We start from the raw sequence: 18,186 nt of genomic DNA on the forward strand, positions 1-18,186 counted from the left end.
AAAAAAAGAGAAAAAAAAAGATGGCGAAATTGTGGAATGTGAGATATGAGAGAAAGAAAGAGTGATGATTAAAAAAAAAGAAATGAAGGGAAATGGGCCAGCCAACAAGTGCTAGAAAAGCAAAGAAAAGAGAGGTTGAAATGAACAAATTGGGATGATGCCAACTGACCTTTATACCCTCGAAGTCATTTTAGAACCGATAACTGTGGCTAGGTGCATTGCACATAAAGTGAGATTATCTTATGTTAAATGCCCTAACACTAACGTGATGGCTTCATTTTGTTATATTCATAGCAGAAAGTTAGTTGGTTTGTGGTTTAAAGTGGTAACTCTTCTCTACAACATAAGGTCAAAAGGCAATGGCAAACGACAATGGAACTGAGTTGGTTGACACCGGCGCTCGAAAGCAGTTGGTTGAACAGAACAATGGGTTGGTTGAAGAGGTAAAGATGTTAAAACAACACATGGATGACATGTATCAGGCTTGGATGACTGGGAAGGTACCACCCCCGCCACCACCTAGCCTCCTAGATGTTGTCCTTACCCAAGCTCTGAACACAATGGCAGATGATCCTCCATACTCTCCAGATCTACCCGCTTATCACAGCTTTCCCAACCGTCTTAATAGCTCCATTACTCATCCTCCAATTACCTCTCCCCAAAATCGCCCTCCTATCACATCTACTATCCCCGACAATGAATACTCATTCAAAGCTCATGATGCCCAATATTACCCCTCAGAGGTTGCCCACAAGGTTCCCAACTCATACAAGCAGGGTCCGCGGGATGGGTCTCATGTTGTAAATGAAGAGTTTATAGGAAGAAAAGGGCGAGATGGGATACCCAGGAGGCTGAAAGGCATAGAACAATCTTCAATGAACAAGCAAGGAACGGGAGACCAGGGTAGCATGTCTTACAAAGAATTGTCTATGTCCCCCGACATTCATCTCCCTCCGAGGTTTAAAGTGCCAAAGTTTGACTTATATGATGGGTGTGGGGATCCAGTAGTCCATTTGAGGGATTATTGCAGTAAAATGAGAAGTGTTGGCGAGAAAGATGAATTGTTGATGGCGTACTTCAGTGAAAGCCTGACTGGGGTAGCTTTGGAATGGCATAATCGTCAAGATGTTGGTAAGTGGCCTACATTGGGTGACATGGCTCAAGATTTTGTTCGATACTTTCAATACAGATCAGGTGTTGTCCCAGACCGCTCCTCCCTATCTCAAATGGAAAAGAAACCCAAGAAAAGTTTTAGGGATTTTTTGCTCAGATGGAACGAACAAATTGCTCGGGATAGTCCTCCCATTGATAGAAAAGATGTTGGTGAGCCCCGCCGACGACAGGGTCCAGTGGTCGTTCTTGATAAATGCTTTCAGCCTCAATGTCGACCCCGTGGATATACTTTTAATCCTCCCCAATTCCACTTCTCTCCACGGAACTCCCAAAATCGTACATCATTCTCTCAGTACCTAGCTCCACAAAATGCCTATCCACCCCCACGAGCCTACCGAAAACCTCCTGGATCAGGTTTTTGGCCCAATCAAGCATTTAAGAATGAGAGGTTGCTGAAAAAAGAAAAGGCTTTCACCCAATTGGGAATGTCATATGCCAGTTTGTTCCAAAAGTTGAAGCAATTGGACATGTTGAAGCCGATTCATATAAAAATGTCAAACCCTCTGTCAAAGAAGTTTGATTTTTCTCAAAGGTGCGCGTATTGCTCAGATGCCCTGGGGCATGACATAGAGAAGTGTCGGAATCTGAAGAATGCGATTCAGAAGCTTATTGATGCAGGCGACATTGTTGTGCAAACTCCAGATGCAGCGGACACTAGCCAAAGTCCATCGCCTGTTCGTAATGAGACGCATATGGTAAGTATGATTTGTTTCGAAAAGGAATATGAGAATTATTCTGAGATCCTTGAAGGTCCACGCGCTACAAAGTTTTCAGTGCTATCAGAGGTAGATCTTAAGAACGAGCCAGCAAAGGGAACCCAAAAGCAATTTATTAAGAACAATGTGATGGAAGTTTGTGAAGGTCCTAATAATGTTGATGCGGAATTCAGTGGCTAAGATGCTGAGCTTGGCAATTGGAAAGACTCTCCTTTCTTGGTTAGCCAGGAAGGAGTTTTGGTGGTTTATTTTGTTGTCATTTCTGTTGTCCGGGTTATTTCAGGGTTGTAATCCAGACATTGTCTTGTGGCTCAAACCCTTCTATCCTTTTATCTTGCCTAGATTGTTTAGTCATAGTACCTCGTCTAGCATTGTCTAGGTTTGTTCTAGGTTTGTGTCCCCAGTTTAGTTTGTTTGTTTTGTTGTTCAAATCCTTTCACCATCTATCTAATGCAATTTTCTGTTTTCTGTAATTTCTAGTCATTTTCATTTAGTTCTCTTTTTTTTTCTTAGTTCTTTTCCTGATTGACTCTAGTGACATGACATGTGTGCATACTTCTCGGCCTGGTCTTAAAAAGTCAGTTTATTCATGAAGCAATGAATGAAACAATGTTGAAGATGTAAGGACATTTGAGGGAAATAAATGAAGGCATTTTGAGATCACTTCAAACCCGAATTGTGTGAAACTAGGGCAGATAGAACATAAAAATACACTATTGAAATGCATCATGCTGCATCGGGTGAAGATAACGGCAAGTTTGCCCTAAATTTGTAAGGGGTCGTTCGTGGTAATGAGAGTGAGAGTGTTGTCCAATGGTGCTTTGTATGTAACAGATATAGAAGACGAATGTGTGGATATGGTCATCAAGTCTGGCGCAATCAAAAGATATTACGAATGTTTTCCTTGGTTTGTTTAATTGTGTTGTTTGTACTTAGCATGTTTTGAAGATTGGAATGACGAAGGCATTTTGTTCTGCTATCTAAACACCTTATCCTCCGTTACCCCTTTGAGCCTCATTTATTTTGTTTCATACCCCTCTTTTAGAATCAGTAGCAAAGTTCAGAAATGCGAGCGCAAAAGATAAGTAAAGGAAGAAGAAAAAAAGAAGAGAGAGAAAAAGAGAAAGAAAAAATGAAAAGAGAAAGGAAAAAAAGAGAGAAGAAAAACAACAAAAAGAGAAAAAGAAAGCAAAAAAGAGAAAAGAGAAAATCATAACAACAAAGTAATCCCTATGACATGAAATACGTTCGACCTGATTCCTTTTAAGGATACGTAGGCAGCCTCACGGTTCGGTCCCATCAAAATAAAAATCCAAAAGTCCCTAAGCAAGAAACTGGGGCAGAAGTTGTGTTTGTTGTAAAAAACCTGGTTCCGAAAGTTGTAATTTTGAACCCATGCGAATTGTTTTGAGATTTTGATATCCTTTCTTTTTTAACCTTATCCAAAAGCCCACGTTACGGTCCAAAGAAAGACCTTCCGATCAGTCTTCGAGAGATGTCAAGTCAAGCAAGGAGAGGTAATTCATATCAGGGGCAACACTCTGGTCAAAGCAAAAAAATATTGAAAATGAGAGAGTCTTATTGGTGAAAACCCTCACAGGCACTGTAGGGCGACGGAAGCTAAGAGAAGTCAAAAATTAGAGAGTCTTATTGGTAAAAACCCTTGCGGGCACCGTAAGGCGACGGTAAGTTGAGAGAAAGAACAAAATGATAGAGGCTTGATGGTGAAAACCCTTCGGGCACTACAAGTCGAATAAGGATTGTGAATCATATTGGATGATCGGAGCATTGAAGCCCAGTTTCACGGTTTAGAGGTATAACAGGAGTTGAACATCAGACTTGCTCAACAGAACAGGCCACAGGTGTATGTCATGGCCATTAGAGTTGGTATCCACATCTGATAGGTTTCTACTTTATAGTTTTCTTGTTAGGAATCACCTCTCTCCTTTGTCCTTTACTCTGTTCTTTTTGTCTTGTTTACTTTCTCTTCCTGAGTCTGTTTGGTCAAAATAAGTGAGAAATGACTTCAAAATTTGCCACCAGCTTTCCAATTGCACAAAACGGGATCTGGCTAGCACATCAAAATGTCATAAGTCAGAAAAGAACAACAAGCGTATTGAGCTGGTAATAATCAACATGCTTTGGGATCCTTGTAAAATACAAAGGCTTGGTACATATCAATTCATGAACAATGCAACAAGATGGAGGGTGTTAGGTGAACAAATCAAAGGTATTTCCGGTGAAACACGAAGGTTTGGTACATATCAATTCATGAACAATGCAACAAGATGGAGGGTGTTTGGTGAACGGATCAGAGGTGTTTTCTGTGGTAGGATTGACAAAAAGGGTGGTAAACCAGTGACAAGCAGGGTCATCGAGTGGATATCAAAGCTATCACAGCAAGTGAAGGAACAAAAGACCTCAAGGCCAAGGTAGTGGTTTAAGTCAAGAAAGAACAACAGGCGCTCTAAGTGGATGGAAATTAACGTGCTTTGGAATTCATGAGAAACACAAAGGTGCAGTACACGTCAACACAAGAGCACGATGCAACAGATGGAGGGTGTTAGGTGGACGGATCAAATGTATTTTCGGGAAAACACAAAGATTGGTAAGTGTCAGTTCATGAGCAATGCAACATATAGAGGGAATTGGGTCTGAACAGAGAAAGGGTAGTTTCTGTGATAAGGATGACAAAGAAAGTGGTTAGTTCATAAGAAAGCAAGGTCCTCGAGTGGAAATCAGTTATCATGAGAAGTGAAGGAGCAATCGCCCTCAAAGTCAAGGCCACAAACCAACCACCACATTTTAAACTGACAAGATTTTTCTTTGATTGAAACAGGGGCAGGGAATTTTGGTTGTTTCCGAGAAACCCTCCGTAGAGAAAGGCAGTCACCAAACAGGTTTGATTCTTTTTGATTTTCAGGACCCTCCTGGAAAATGTGGCTTAGTTAAAATTCAAAACAATCATGAGTAGCATAAGTTAGCATAAATGTATCCCAAAGGAATATAAGTTGGTTTCAATGTTTGCATGTTTAAGATAGGATTCAATTAGGAGTTTTCAGGACCTTCCTAGATAATAGGATGTAGTTTAAGACCCTTTTAGATAACAGGACTTAGCGGAAGTAATACCTTTAGAAGATACATTATCATTTAATTAAGAGTTATCAGGACCTCTCCGAATAATAGGACTTAGCCTTCAGATTCTTAATGATAGTTGGTAGAATGATTCAGTTTGACACTGACCTATGTGCCCAGCTACCAAACTGGGGCAGAAAATTTCCTTTGTTTTGTCTATGTTGAAGTCAGGAGCCCGCCTGGAGAGCAGGGAATACTTTCAAATGCAGTAGTCAGGAGCCCGCCTGGAGAGCAGAGAATACATTTCAAGTTGAAGTCAGGAGTACGCCTGGAGAGCAGGGAATACTTTCAAATGCAGCAGTCAGGAGCCCGCCTGGAGAGTAGGGAATACTTTCAAGCGCAGCAGTCAGGAGCCCGCTTGGAGAACAAGGGAGTACAATTTAAGTTTATCTTTCATATTCTTTATTTTGTCTAATTTGAAGTCAGGAGCCCGCCTGGAGAGCAGGAAATACATTTCAACTTGTGAGCCCGCCTGGAGAGCGGGGAATACTTTCAAATACAGCAGTCAGGAGCCCGCCTGGAGAGCAGGGAATACTTTCAAACGCAGCAGTCAGGAGCCCTCCTGGAGAACAAGGGAGTACAATTTAAGTTTTAGTTTTCAAATTCTTTGTTTTGTCTATTTTGAAGTCAGGAGCCCGCCTGGAGAGCATGGGAATACATTCAAGTTCAGCAGTCAGGAGCCCATCTGGAGAGCATGGGAATACATTCAAGCTCAACAGTCAGGAGCCCGCCTGGAGAACAAGGGAGTACAATATAAGTTTTAGCTTTCAAATTCTTTGTTTTGTCTATTTAGCAGTCAGGAGTCCACCTGGAGAGCATGGGAATACATTCAAGTCAGCAGTCAGGAGCCCGCCTGGAAAACAAGGGAGTACAATTTAAGTTTTAGCTTTCAAATTCTTTGTTTTGTCTATTTTGAAGTCAGGAGCCCGCCTGGAGAGCAGGGAATACATTTCAAGTTGAAGTCAGGAGCCCGCCTGGAGAACAGGGAATACTTTCAAATGCAGTAGTCAGGAGCTCGCCTAGAGAGCATAGGAATACATTCAAGCACATCAGTCAGGAGCCCGCCTGGAGAACAAGGGAGTACAATTTAAGTTTTAGCTTTCAAATTCTTTGTTTTGTCTATTTTGAAGTCAGGAACCCGCCTGGAGAGCATGAATACATTTAAGTTCAGCAGTTAGGAGCCCGCTTGAAGAGCATGGGAATACATTCAAGCGCAACAGTCAGGAGCCCACCTGGAGAACAAGGGAGTACAATATAAGTTTTATCTTTCAAATTCTTTGTTTTGTCTATTTTGAAGTCAGGAGCCCGCCTGGAGAGCATGGGAATACTTTCAAGTTCAGCAATCAGGAGCCCACCTGGAGAGCATGGGAATACATTCAAGTGCAGCAGTCAGGAGCCCGCCTGGAGAACAAGGGAGTACAATTTAAGTTTTAGCTTTCAAATTCTTTGTTTTATCTATTTTGAAGTCAGGAGCCCGCCTGGAGAGCATGGGAATACATTCAAGCGCAGCAGTCAGGAGCCCTCCTGGAGAACAAGGGAGTACAATTTAAGTTTTAGCTTTCAAATTTTTTGTTTTGTCTATTTTGAAGTCAGGAGCCCGCCTGGAGAGCATGGGAATACATTTCAAATTCAGCAATCAGGAGCCCGCCTAGAGAGCATGGGAATACATTTCAAGTTCAGCAATCAGGAGCCCACCTGGAGAGCCAGGAATACCGTTCAAGTTCAGCAATCAGGCGTCTACCTGAAGAAATGGAAAACATCTCAGATGCAATTCAAGTCAGCAACCAAAGAATCTCGCAGCAAGAATGCGAGTCAACAGTCCGAGGCGATCAAGAGAAGTTAGTCACAATAAAGAAAAAGAGAGAAAGGCAAGAAGTGAATCCAAATGCAAAAGTTGATGAAAGATGTGAACTGCTTAAGACATGGTGGAAGTCACAAGCGCTACATGTCCGGTCTTGATCCAAAAGCTATAGAAGAACGAGCTAGCACCTGCAACTAGCAAGCGTCAAGGTTCAAATCCAAAGTCTGCATGAAGAACCATTCAAGACTCAAAATCAAACTTCAGAAGACTTATAGATAGGAATCTTGTAACTCGTAGTTGACAGGTTTAGTTAGTCTTTTTTCATTTTTGATTTTTGGTGTAACAACAGGACCGCGGACCGGAACCTCAGCGGAACGGCACCTCGACCGGATCTCCACCTCGGCATACTCCGTCATCTCACTCATTCCTCGAACTACACGCGACCTGATTCCCCTATAACCCGGGATATGTAGGTTGTCCAAAACCAAGACTCGGTTGCACCCTTTCTCTTTTCTCTTATCCTTATTTCTTCCCTTTTGAATAAAAATATGTTCAAAAATTAGTCACATGGCTCACCTTATCTTTGCTTGAAAACTCTTCATGTTTCCAAACAAAGAGGGGCAGCTGTGAGCACCTAATTTTTGACAATATTTAATTTTTTTTATCACTTCTTCTATGTAAATATTTTAGGGGTTTTAACCTACAATTTTTAGCTTTGCTATACTTTTATTATAGGGTAAAAATACAAAAAAAAAATAAAAAGTTAAATTATTACTATTAATATTATTTTATTTTTATTTTTATTTTAAAATAATAAAAAATAAATTCCGAAAAATATTAAAAAAAATTTTAATTTTCAGGAGTGATTCAAAAAATAAGAAAAAGGGAAGTATTGAATAAAAAAAAGTAAAGTTTTGTGAAAATTTAAAAAAAAAAAAAGTAAAAGAAAGTTGGAATTAAAAAATAAATATAAAGGTATCTGAAAATTAAAAAAATTTAAAGTAAAAGAAAGTAGCATTTTTAAAAGAAAAGCAAAAGAAAGTGGATTATTTTTTTAAGAAAAGTTAAATAAAGTGGAATTCTCTTTTTAAAAAGTAAAAAAAGTGGGATTTAAATAAGATAAAAGTAATTAAAGTTGGATTTTAAAAAATAAAAGTAAAGAAAGGTAGAATTTCTTTTTATAAAAAAATTTGTAAGTGGGCTTTCTTTTAATTAAAAAATAATAAAATAATAAAATATTTTTAAAAACAAATTTGAAAAAAATTTCGAAAATTTTGCTATAAATAGAAGAGAAAATTTTGGAGGAAAGGAGGAAGAAAAAAAAACGGGAGGGGAAGTTCAAAAAATAGAGAGGAAAAAAAGATGGCTTCTTCTTAACGGAGACAGGAGGTATACACTCGATATACAGTCAGTATACATTTTATATACACTAGAGATACTCTCGATATACATTGGATATACACGGACAACCAACGAAAAGAGGGTCTTCTTCTTCCTAAAAATTCTATATCTAGAGCTTAACATCCACCATGAAAGAGCCATGAGAGCTCATCTTCTCCACCTGAAAAACACCCCATAAAACGCCCCAAATAGTCCACTTCCAAAACTGTTCCGGCGAGTTTCGAGGTCGTCGAAGAACGTAGTTCTGAGGTTTCCGGTTCGAGGTCTCGATTTTGCTTGTGGTTCCTGTTTGACTTTGCCGCTGTTGTTTTGTTTGAATTTGGAAGATAAGGTCAGCTCCTATTTTCTAGCACTTTGATAATACTACTGTATTAGTACTGATCTTCTCAGCTAGTTTGGTTATTATCGATTTTGCATCACTGTATTTGTTTGACGTAAAATATTTTATTATCTTTGGTTAGTTGGAAACGTGAGTTTAAGTTGAAGGCCTTTTGATTTATTTGAAGGTTGTTGAAGAAGTACATGATTTCCCTTTGAATTTAAAACTCATTATTTAGAAAGTAAACAACAAAAGCTATGGAAATTGTTAGCTAAAGTTGAAAAGTATTGCTATTTATATCATTGTGTCCTTTAGATGTGTTTTAACGATGTGTTGTATGTAGTTGTCAAATTAGTGCCTTTATTTATTATATTAGCGGTTAACTTTAAAGATGCCTGAATGATGTGTTGTATCGTATATCTACTTGTGAAATGGTCATGTTTCATATTATTAAATCCTATGAATATTCTCACGATATTTTGTCAATAAAGAATTTAATATCTTTTGATCTCTTCTATTTTGGTTTCACCTGAACCTATGTCAAACAATTTTGATATGCTTGTTTTCTGCACATATTGGAGCAAATGTTTACTTTAGCAGTAATGTACCGCAGATGTATCCACAATAGTTCTCCTATTGAAGATGGTTTTCCACAATATATTTTGTTCATAATCCATAGCCCGCATATAACTAATTTTAATCCTTTAGAAATCGAGGCGTGCCATTAGTTGAATTTTCCATGGCCCTCGCAAATTTGAAAGTGCGTAGTTGCTTTAGGCGCGTTATTTTAATAATTTATCTTCCTAAACTCGGGTGCGCATTTATGTGACCCAAATCTAAATCTCAACAATGTTGGATAAAATACGTCACGAACCGCGGGTGCATTTATGTAACGGGGTTCAAGACGTGTTTTAGATGACGTTGAATTTTTCTTAAAAAATTAAATAAAGAAAAGCGGTTAAGTTAAAATTTGCACATAGGTTTAAACATGTACTAAAATCAGATAATAGGCCAATTATAATAGTTGAGTGACCGTGCTAGAATCACGAAACTCGGGAATTCCTAACACCTTCTCCCGGGTTAACAAAATTCCTTACCCGGATTTCTGTGTTCGCAGACTGTAATACAGAGTCAATCTTTTCCTCGATTCGGGATTTGAACCGATGACTTGGGAAACCATTAATTATCCCAAGTGGGGACTCTGAATTTTAATTAAAATAATCCCGTTTCGATTGTCATTTAAATTAGAAAAAACTCCCTTTATTATGCCTTCCCCGGGGTGTAGGTGAAAAAGAAGGTGTGACAGTTCTGGCGACTCTGCTGGGGACCGAACCCAGAATCTCTGGTTCAGGGTTCAAGAATTCGAGCTTAGAATAATTGTTATATTTCGCTTTATTTATTGTCTGGTTTTATTTACATGGTTGGGCCTAATGTGCTAAATGCTGCTTTTACCGCTTTGATATTTGGTTGGACTGTATATAAATTGTTACGAAACCCTCCTCTCTCTGAGTCTTCTAAATCATCTGGGAAGTGTGCACTTCGTGTGACTTCTTTGTTGTTAGAGTCATATCCTAATTTTAGAACGACGTTCGGACAAGTTGCAAAGCCGGTGAAGCTTCTATATTCCCGGTATGTTGCCCCCCCCCCGGCTCGAGTTGTCCGCTCAGGTAAGCCAAGTCTAGAACAAACAAACCTAGGTTTTTAAACTTAGAATAACATAGCCTCATGACGGATCCCTAGTAGGAACGTTTGTTGCATCACGTGCATTTGACTTTGGGGACTCAACACAGGGGTTGGGTCCGTATAGGACAGGTGTGCCCAAAATAACAGACCATCTTGATGCATCGTATGTGCTACATGTTGCATTTATCAAGGGTAAAAGAGTCATTTGGCGGACCAATGATAGTTGAGGGTAGATGAAAAAGAAAAAAGAAAAAGAGAGGTGAAGTGTGAGGATAAAGCGAGGAGGGCCCAATTATGTTTTCTGTCACATTGTTGTTAAGAAAGAAAAAGAGCTTGAAATTTCAAAAAAAAAAAATTTGTACTTTTTCATCATTTTCCGAAAATCAAAAAATCAAAAAAAGGAAAAAGAAGAAAATCCAAAAAGAGTTTACATGTTTCATCATTTTTCAAAATAAAAGATAAAAAATGTTTTTCTCTGAATTAGTTGTTATTTTTATTTCTCGCCCGTATCCAATCTGCCCGAACTACGCATACCTGATTCTCGTCTTTCAGGGCGTGATATGTAGGCAACCCACATAGGGTCTGGTCTTTCTAGTAAATCTTAGGTTCTTGGCTTTGCGGGGTCTTAGCCAAATTTTGCACTTCTAGCCATCTTTTGGCCAAATAAGCCATTTTTGCAAAAATAACCTCAATCATGTCTTGCGTGTGTCTAGTAGGGAATATTTTTGTCTCACATAGTGTTGGTTTAAGTTTTCTCATACAGGTGTGAATTTACTTGCCGGAGTTTGGGCATGATAGAACCTCAAGACCATCTAGTCAGGATCGTTCATTCAGGATTGGATCAAAAGAAGATTTTCTGTTTTTTTATGTTTGCAGTTTGTTTTCTTTTTATGTTGTCTTTTTACCTTCTAGTTTTGTATAGTAATGTCGAGATTTTTATTATTATTGTACTTACTATTTTGCATTTGGAAAAAGTGTGTTATGAGTCAAAAATCCAAAAAAAAAAGGAAAAAAAAGAGAAATTTCGCGTTTTTATATTTCCGTTATAAGTTTTCTTTTAGAATACTAATTCTAGAAATGGAAAAAAAATGAGGTTGTTTCTCCTTTAGGCAATTAATATCTAGGACTTCAGATGAATTGTTTTTGTGTTTCCTTTAGTATATTAGGACCAAATTCAAAAAAAAAGGAGAATTTTATTTTAGTACTTCTTTAAAAGTTTTCTTTATGGTATTAATTCCAAAATCCAAAAAGATTTTCTTTTGAGGTGTTTATTTGGGAAATTAACAAAAGATGAAAAAAATTCTTTTTATTTATACTAGAATGTTAGGATATTGTACATAGAAGAAAGAGAAAAAATAACGTATTTTATCTTTGGTTTATTTCAGAGTTTCTCCTTTAGGTAATCAAGTTAAAATCCAAAAATATTTTGTTTTATCTTTTTCATTGTTTGTTTCGAAGTCTCACATCACGATATCAAATGAAATTTTAAAATATTTTTCTGTGGTTTATTCTTTAGATTTTCTTCCTAAAAAAAGGATCAAAAATTATTTTCTCTTCTATGATTTTTCCTTAATAGAGTATTTGCTTCAAAAAAAAATACATGCTCGTTAAGCTTGAGTTTAGAATAGGTTATAGAACATTCATTCTAGAAAATTCAAAAAAAAGAGCTTTTCTTCTTTTATTTCTCTTTTCTCATCAGAATAGTCTTTAAGGTAAAAAGAAAAGAAAAGAAAATGGAAGCGTTAGTTTGTTTACTTTATTCTCGATCTTCCCGAACTACGCAAAGATCTGATTCATGCGGCGTCATGATACGTAGGCAACCTATATAGGGTTCAATCGAATTATTTTTTATTTATTATTAACAGAAATGAAAAAAAAAAGAGAAAAAAGGAAAAAAAAAAAGATGGCGAAATTGTGGGATGTGAGATATGAGAGAAAGAAAGAGTGATGATTCAAAAAAGAAATGAAGGGAAATGGGCAAGCCAACAAGTGCTAGAAAAGCAAAGAAAAGAGAGGTTGAAATGAATAAATTGAGATGATGTCAACTGACCTTTATACCCTCGAAGTCATTTTAGAACAGATAACTGTGGCTAGGTGCATTGCACATAAAGTGAGATTATCTTATGTTAAATGCCCTAACACTAACGTGATGGCTTCATTTTGTTATATACATAGCAGAAGGTTGGTTGGTTTGTGTTTTAAAGTGGTAACTCTTCTCTATAACATAAGGTCAAAAGGCAATGGCAAACGACAACGGAACTGAGTTGGTTGACACCGGAGCTCGAAAGCAGTTGGTTGAACAGAACAATGGGTTGGTTGAAGAGGTAAAGATGTTAAAACAACACATGGCTGACATGTATCAGGCTTGGATGACTGGGAAGGTACCACCCCCGCCACCACCTAGCCTCCTAGATGTCGTCCTTACCCAAGTTCCGAACACAATGGCAGATGATCCTCCATACTCTCCAGATCTACCCGCTTATCACAGCTTTCCCAACCGTCTTAGTAGCTCCATCACTCATCCTCCAATTACCTCTCCCCAAAATCGCCCTCCTATCACATCTACTATCCTCGACAATGAATACTCATTCAAAGCTCATGATGCCCAATATTACCCCTCAAAGGTTTCCCACAAGGTTCCCAACTCATACAAGAAGGGTCTGCAGGATGGGTCTCATGTTGTAAATGAAGAGTTCATAGGAAGAAAAGGGCGAGATGGGATATCCAGGAGGCTGAAAGGCATAGAACAATCTTCAATGAACAAGCAAGGAACGGGAGACCAGGGTAGCATGTCTTACAAAGAATTGTCTATGTCCCCCGACATTCATCTGCCTCCGAGGTTTAAAGTGCCAAAGTTTGACTTATATGATGGGTGTGGGGATCCGGTAGTCCATTTGAGGGATTATTGCAGTAAAATGAGAAGTGTTGGAGAGAAAGATGATTTGTTGATGGCGTACTTCAGTGAGAGCCTGACTGGGGCAGCTTTGGAATGGCATAATCGTCAAAATGTTGGTAAGTGGCCTATATTGGGTGACATGGCTCAAGATTTTGTTCGATACTTTCATTACAGATCAGGTGTTGTCCCAGACCGCTTCTCCCTATCTCAAATGGAAAAGAAACCCAAGAAATGTTTTAGGGATTTTTGGCTCAGATGGAACGAACAAATTGCTCGGGATAGTCCTCCCAATGATAGAAAAGATGTTGGTGAGCCCCGCCGACGACAGGGTCCAGTGGTCGTTCTTGCTAAATGCTTTCAGCCTCAATGTCGACCCCGTGGGTATACTTTTAATCCTCCCCAATTCCACTTCTCTCCACGGAACTCCCAAAATCGTACATCACTCTCCCAGTACCTAGCTCCACAAAATGCCTATCCACCCCCACGAGCCTACCGAAAACCTCCCGGATCAGGATTTCGACCCAATCAAGCATTTAAGAATGAGAGGTTGCTGAAAAAAGAAAAGGCTTTCACCCAATTGGGAGTGTCATATGCCAGTTTGTTCCAAAAGTTGAAGCAATTGGACATCTTGAAGCCGATTCATATAAAAATGTCAAACCCTCTGTCAAAGAAGTTTGAGTTTTCTCAAAGGTGTGCGTATTGCTCAGATGCCCCGGGGCATGACATAGAGAAGTGTCGGAATCTGAAGAATGCTATTCAGAAGCTTATTGATGCAGGCGACATTGTCGTGCAAACTCCAGATGCAGCGGACACTAGCCAAAGTCCATCGCCTGTTCGTAATGAAACGCATATGGTGAGTATGATTTGTTTCGAAAAGGAATATGATAATTCTTCTGAGATCCTTGAAGGTCCACGCACTGCAAAGTTTTCAGTGCTATCAAAGGTGGATCTTAAGAACGAGCCAGCAAAGGGAACCCAAAAGCAATTTATTAAGAACAATTTGATGGAAGTTTGTGAAGGTCCTAGTAATGTTGATGCGGAATTCAGTGGCTAAGATGCTGAGCTTGGCAATTGGAAAGACGGTCCTTTCTTGGTTAGCCAGGAAGGAGTTTTGGTGGTTTATTTTGTTGTCATTTCTGTTGTCCAGGTTATTTTAGGGTTGTAATCCAGACATTGTCTTGTGGCTTAAACCCTTTTATCCTTTTATCTTGCCTAGCTTGTTTAGTCATAGTAGCCCGTCTAGCATTGTCTAGGTTTGTTCTAGGTTTGTGTCCCCAGTTTAGTTTGTTTGTTTTGTTGTTCAAATCCTTTCACCATCTATCTAATGCAATTTTCTATTTTCTGTAATTTCTAGTCATTTTCATTTAGTTCTCTTTTTTCTTCTTAGTTCTTTTCCTGATTGACTCTAGTGACATAACATGTGTGCATATTTCTCGGCCTGGTCTTAAAAAGTCAGTTTATTCATGAAGCAATGAATGAAACAATGTTGAAGATGTATGGACATTTGAGGGAAATAAATGAAGGCATTTTGAGATCACTTCAAACCCGAATTGTGTGAAACTAGGGCAGATAGAACATAAAAATACACTATTGAAATGCATCATGCTGCATCGGGTGAAGATAACGGCAAGTTTGCCCCAAATTTGTAAGGGGCCGTTCGTGGTAATGAGAGTGAGAGTGTTGTCCAATGGTGCTTTGTATGTAATAGATGTAGAAGGCGAATGTGTGGATATGGTCATCAAGTCTGGGGCAATCAAAAGATATTACGAATGTTTTCCTTGGTTTGTTTAATTGTGTTGTTTGTACTTAGCATGTTTTGAAGATTGGAATGACGAAAGCATTTTGTTCTGCTATCTAAACACCTTATCCTTTGTTACCCCTTTGAGCCTCATTTATTTTATTTCATACCCCTCTTTTAGAATCAGTAGCAAAGTTCAGAAACGCGGGCGCAAAAGATAAGTAAAGGAAGAAGAAAAAAAGAAGAGAGAGAAAAAGAGAAAGAAAAAATGAAAAGAGAAAGGGAAAAATGAGAGAAGAAAAACAACAAAAAGAGAAAAAGAAAGCAAAAAAGAGAAAGAAAAGAAAGAGAAAAGAGAAAATCACAACAACAAAATAATCCCTATGACATGAACTACGTTCGACCCGATTCCTTTTAAGGATACGTAGGCAGCCTCACGGTTCGGTCCCATCAAAATAAAAATCCAAAGTCCCCAAGCAAGAAACTGGGGCAGAAGTTGTGTTTGTTGTAAAAAACTTGGTTCTGAAAGTTGTAATTTTGAACCCATTCAAATTGTTTTGAGCCTTTGATATCCTTTATTTTTTAACCTTATCCAAAAGCCCACGTTACAGTCCAAAGAAACACCTTCCGATCAGTCTTCGAGAGATGCCAAGTCAAGCAAGGAGAGGTAATTCATATCAGGGGCAACACTCTGGTCAAAGCAGAAAAATATTGAAAATGAGAGAGTGTTATTGGTGAAAACCCTCACAGACACTATAAGGCGACGGGAGCTGAGAGAAGTCAAAAATAAGAGAGTCTTATTGGTAAAAACCCTCGCGGGCACCGTAAGACGACGGTAAGTTGAGAGAAAGAACAAAATGAGAGAGGCTTGATGGTGAAAACCCTTCGGGCACTACAAGTCGAATAAGGATTGTGAATCAGATTGGATGATCGGAGCATTGAAGCCCAGTTTCACGGTTTAGAGGTATAACAGGAGTTGAACATCAGACTTGCTCAACAGAACAGGCCACAGGTGCATGTCATGGCCATTAGAGTTGGTATCCACATCTGATAGGTTTCTACTTTATAGTTTTCTTGTTAGGAATCACCTATCTCCTTTGTCCTTTACTCTGTTCCTTTTGTCTTGTTTACTTTCTCTTCCTGAGTCTGTTTGGTCAAAATAATTGAGAAATGACTTCAAAATTTGCCACCAGCTTTCCAATTGCATAAACGGGATCTGGCTAGCACATCAAAATGTCATAAGTCAGAAAAGAACAACAAGCGCATTGAGCTGGTAATAATCAACATGCTTTGGAATCCTTGTAAAATACAAAGGCTTGGTACATATCAATTCATGAACAATGCAACAAGATGGAGGGTGTTAGGTGAATGAATCAAAGGTATTTTTGGTGAAACACGAAGGTTTGGTACATATCAATTCATGAACAATGCAACAAGATGGAGGGTGTTTGGTGAATGGATCAGAGGTGTTTTCTATGGTAGGATTGACAAAAAGGGTGGTAAACCAGTGACAAGAAGGGACTTCGAGTGGATATCAAAGCTATCACAGTAAGTGAAGGAACAAAAGTCCTCAAGGCCAAGGTAGTGGTTTAAGTCAAGAAAGAACAACAGGCGCTCTAAGTGGATGGAAATTAACGTGCTTTGGAATTCATGAGAAACACAAAGGTGCAGTACACGTCAACACAAGAGCACGATGCAACAGATGGAGGGTGTTAGGTGGACGGATCAAATGTATTTTCGGGAAAACACAAAGATTGGTAAGTGTCAGTTCATGAGCAATGCAACATATAGAGGGAATTGGGTCTGAACGGAGAAAGGGTAGTTTCTGTGATAAGGATGACAAAGAAAGTGGTTAGTTCATAAGCAAGTAAGGTCCTCGAGTGGAAATCAGTTATCATGAGAACTGAAGGAGCAATCGCCCTCAAAGTCAAGGCCACAAACCAACCATCACATTTTAAACTGACAAGATATTTCTTTGATTGAAACAGGGCAGGGAATTTTGGTTGTTTCAGAGAAACCCTCCGTAGAGAAAGGCAGTCACCAAACAGGTTTGATTCTTTTTTATTTTCAAGACCCTCCTGGAAAATGTGGCTTAGTTAAAATTCAAAACAATCATGAGTAGCATAAGTTAGCATAAATGTATCCCAAAGGAATATAAGTTAGTTTCAATGTTTGCATGTTTAAGATAGGATTCAATTAGGAGTTTTCAGGACCTTCCTAGATAATAAGATGTAGTTTAAGACCCTTTTAGATAACAGGACTTAGCGGAAGTAATACCTTCAGAAGATACATTATCATTTAATTAAGAGTTGTCAGGACCTCTCCGAATAATAGGACTTAGCCTTCAGATTCTTAATAATAGTTGGTAGAATGATTCAGTTTAACACTGACCAATGTGCCCAGCTACCAAACTGGGGTAGAAAATTTCCTTTATTTTGTCTATGTTGAAGACAGGAGCCCGCCTGGAGAGCAGGGAATACATTTCAAGTTGAAGTCAGGAGCCCGCCTGGAGAGCAGGGAATACCTTCAAATGCAGCAGTCAGGAGCCCGCCTAGAGAGCAGGGAATACATTTCAAGTTGAAGTCAGTAGTCCGCCTGGAGAGCAGGGAATACTTTCAAATGCAGCAGTCAGGAGCCCGCCTAGAGAGCAGGGAATACTTTCAAGCGCAGCAGTCAGGAGCCCGCCTGGAGAACAAGGGAGTACAATTTAAGTTTATCTTTCTTTGTTTTTGTCTGTTTTGTTGAAGTCAGGAGCCCGCCTGGAGAGCAGGGAATACATTTCAAGTTGAAGTCAGGAGCCCGCCTGGAGAGCAGGGAATACTTTCAAATGCAGCAGTCAGGAGCCCGCCTGGAGAGCAGGGAATACTTTCAAGCGCAGCAGTCAGGAGCCCGCCTGGAGAACAAGGGAGTACAATTTAATTTTTAGCTTTCAAATTCTTTGTTTTGTCTATTTTGAAGTCAGGAGCCCGCCTGGAGAGCATGGGAATACATTCAAGTTCAGCAGTCAGGAGCCCGCCTGGAGAGCATGGAAATACATTCAAGCGCAATAGTCAGGGGCCCGCCTAGAGAACAAGGGAGTACAATATAAGTTTTAGCTTTCAAATTCTTTGTTTTGTCTATTCAGCAGTCAGGAGCCCACTTGGAGAGCATGGGAATACATTCAAGTCAGCAGTCAGAAGCCCGCCTGGAGAACAAGGGAGTACAATTTAAGTTTTAGCTTTCAAATTCTTTGTTTTGTCTATTTTGAAGTCAGGAGCCCGCCTGGAGAGAAGGGAATACATTTCAAGTTGAAGTCAGGAGCCCGCCTGGAGAGCAGGAAATACT

At 39.1% G+C, this 18,186-nt stretch overlaps 1 protein-coding gene across 1 annotated transcript; it reads left to right on the forward strand.

Moving 5' to 3' along the window:
• Positions 1–359: 359 nt before the first annotated feature.
• LOC138870983 (uncharacterized) lies at positions 360–2,482 on the forward strand. Its single transcript, XM_070148828.1, has 3 exons — positions 360–777; positions 820–1,131; positions 2,403–2,482. The coding sequence occupies exons 1-3, from the start codon at positions 360–362 to the stop codon at positions 2,480–2,482; spliced, it is 810 nt and encodes a 269-aa protein (XP_070004929.1).
• Positions 2,483–18,186: the final 15,704 nt, after the last annotated feature.

The sequence above is a fragment of the Nicotiana sylvestris genome, chromosome 6 (genome assembly GCF_000393655.2).
Source record: "Nicotiana sylvestris chromosome 6, ASM39365v2, whole genome shotgun sequence".
NCBI classification, from domain to species: domain Eukaryota; kingdom Viridiplantae; phylum Streptophyta; class Magnoliopsida; order Solanales; family Solanaceae; genus Nicotiana; species Nicotiana sylvestris.

Bases quoted from the DNA above. Each gene is read 5' to 3' on its own strand.
- LOC138870983 (XM_070148828.1), top strand. From the start codon at position 360: ATGGCAAACGACAATGGAACTGAGTTGGTTGACACCGGCGCTCGAAAG. The intron at 778-819 runs GTCCGCGGGATG...AAGAGTTTATAG, and splicing joins TCCCAACTCATACAAGCAGG to GAAGAAAAGGGCGAGATGGG. The intron at 1,132-2,402 runs GTAAGTGGCCTA...TTTTTTTCTTAG, and splicing joins GCATAATCGTCAAGATGTTG to TTCTTTTCCTGATTGACTCT.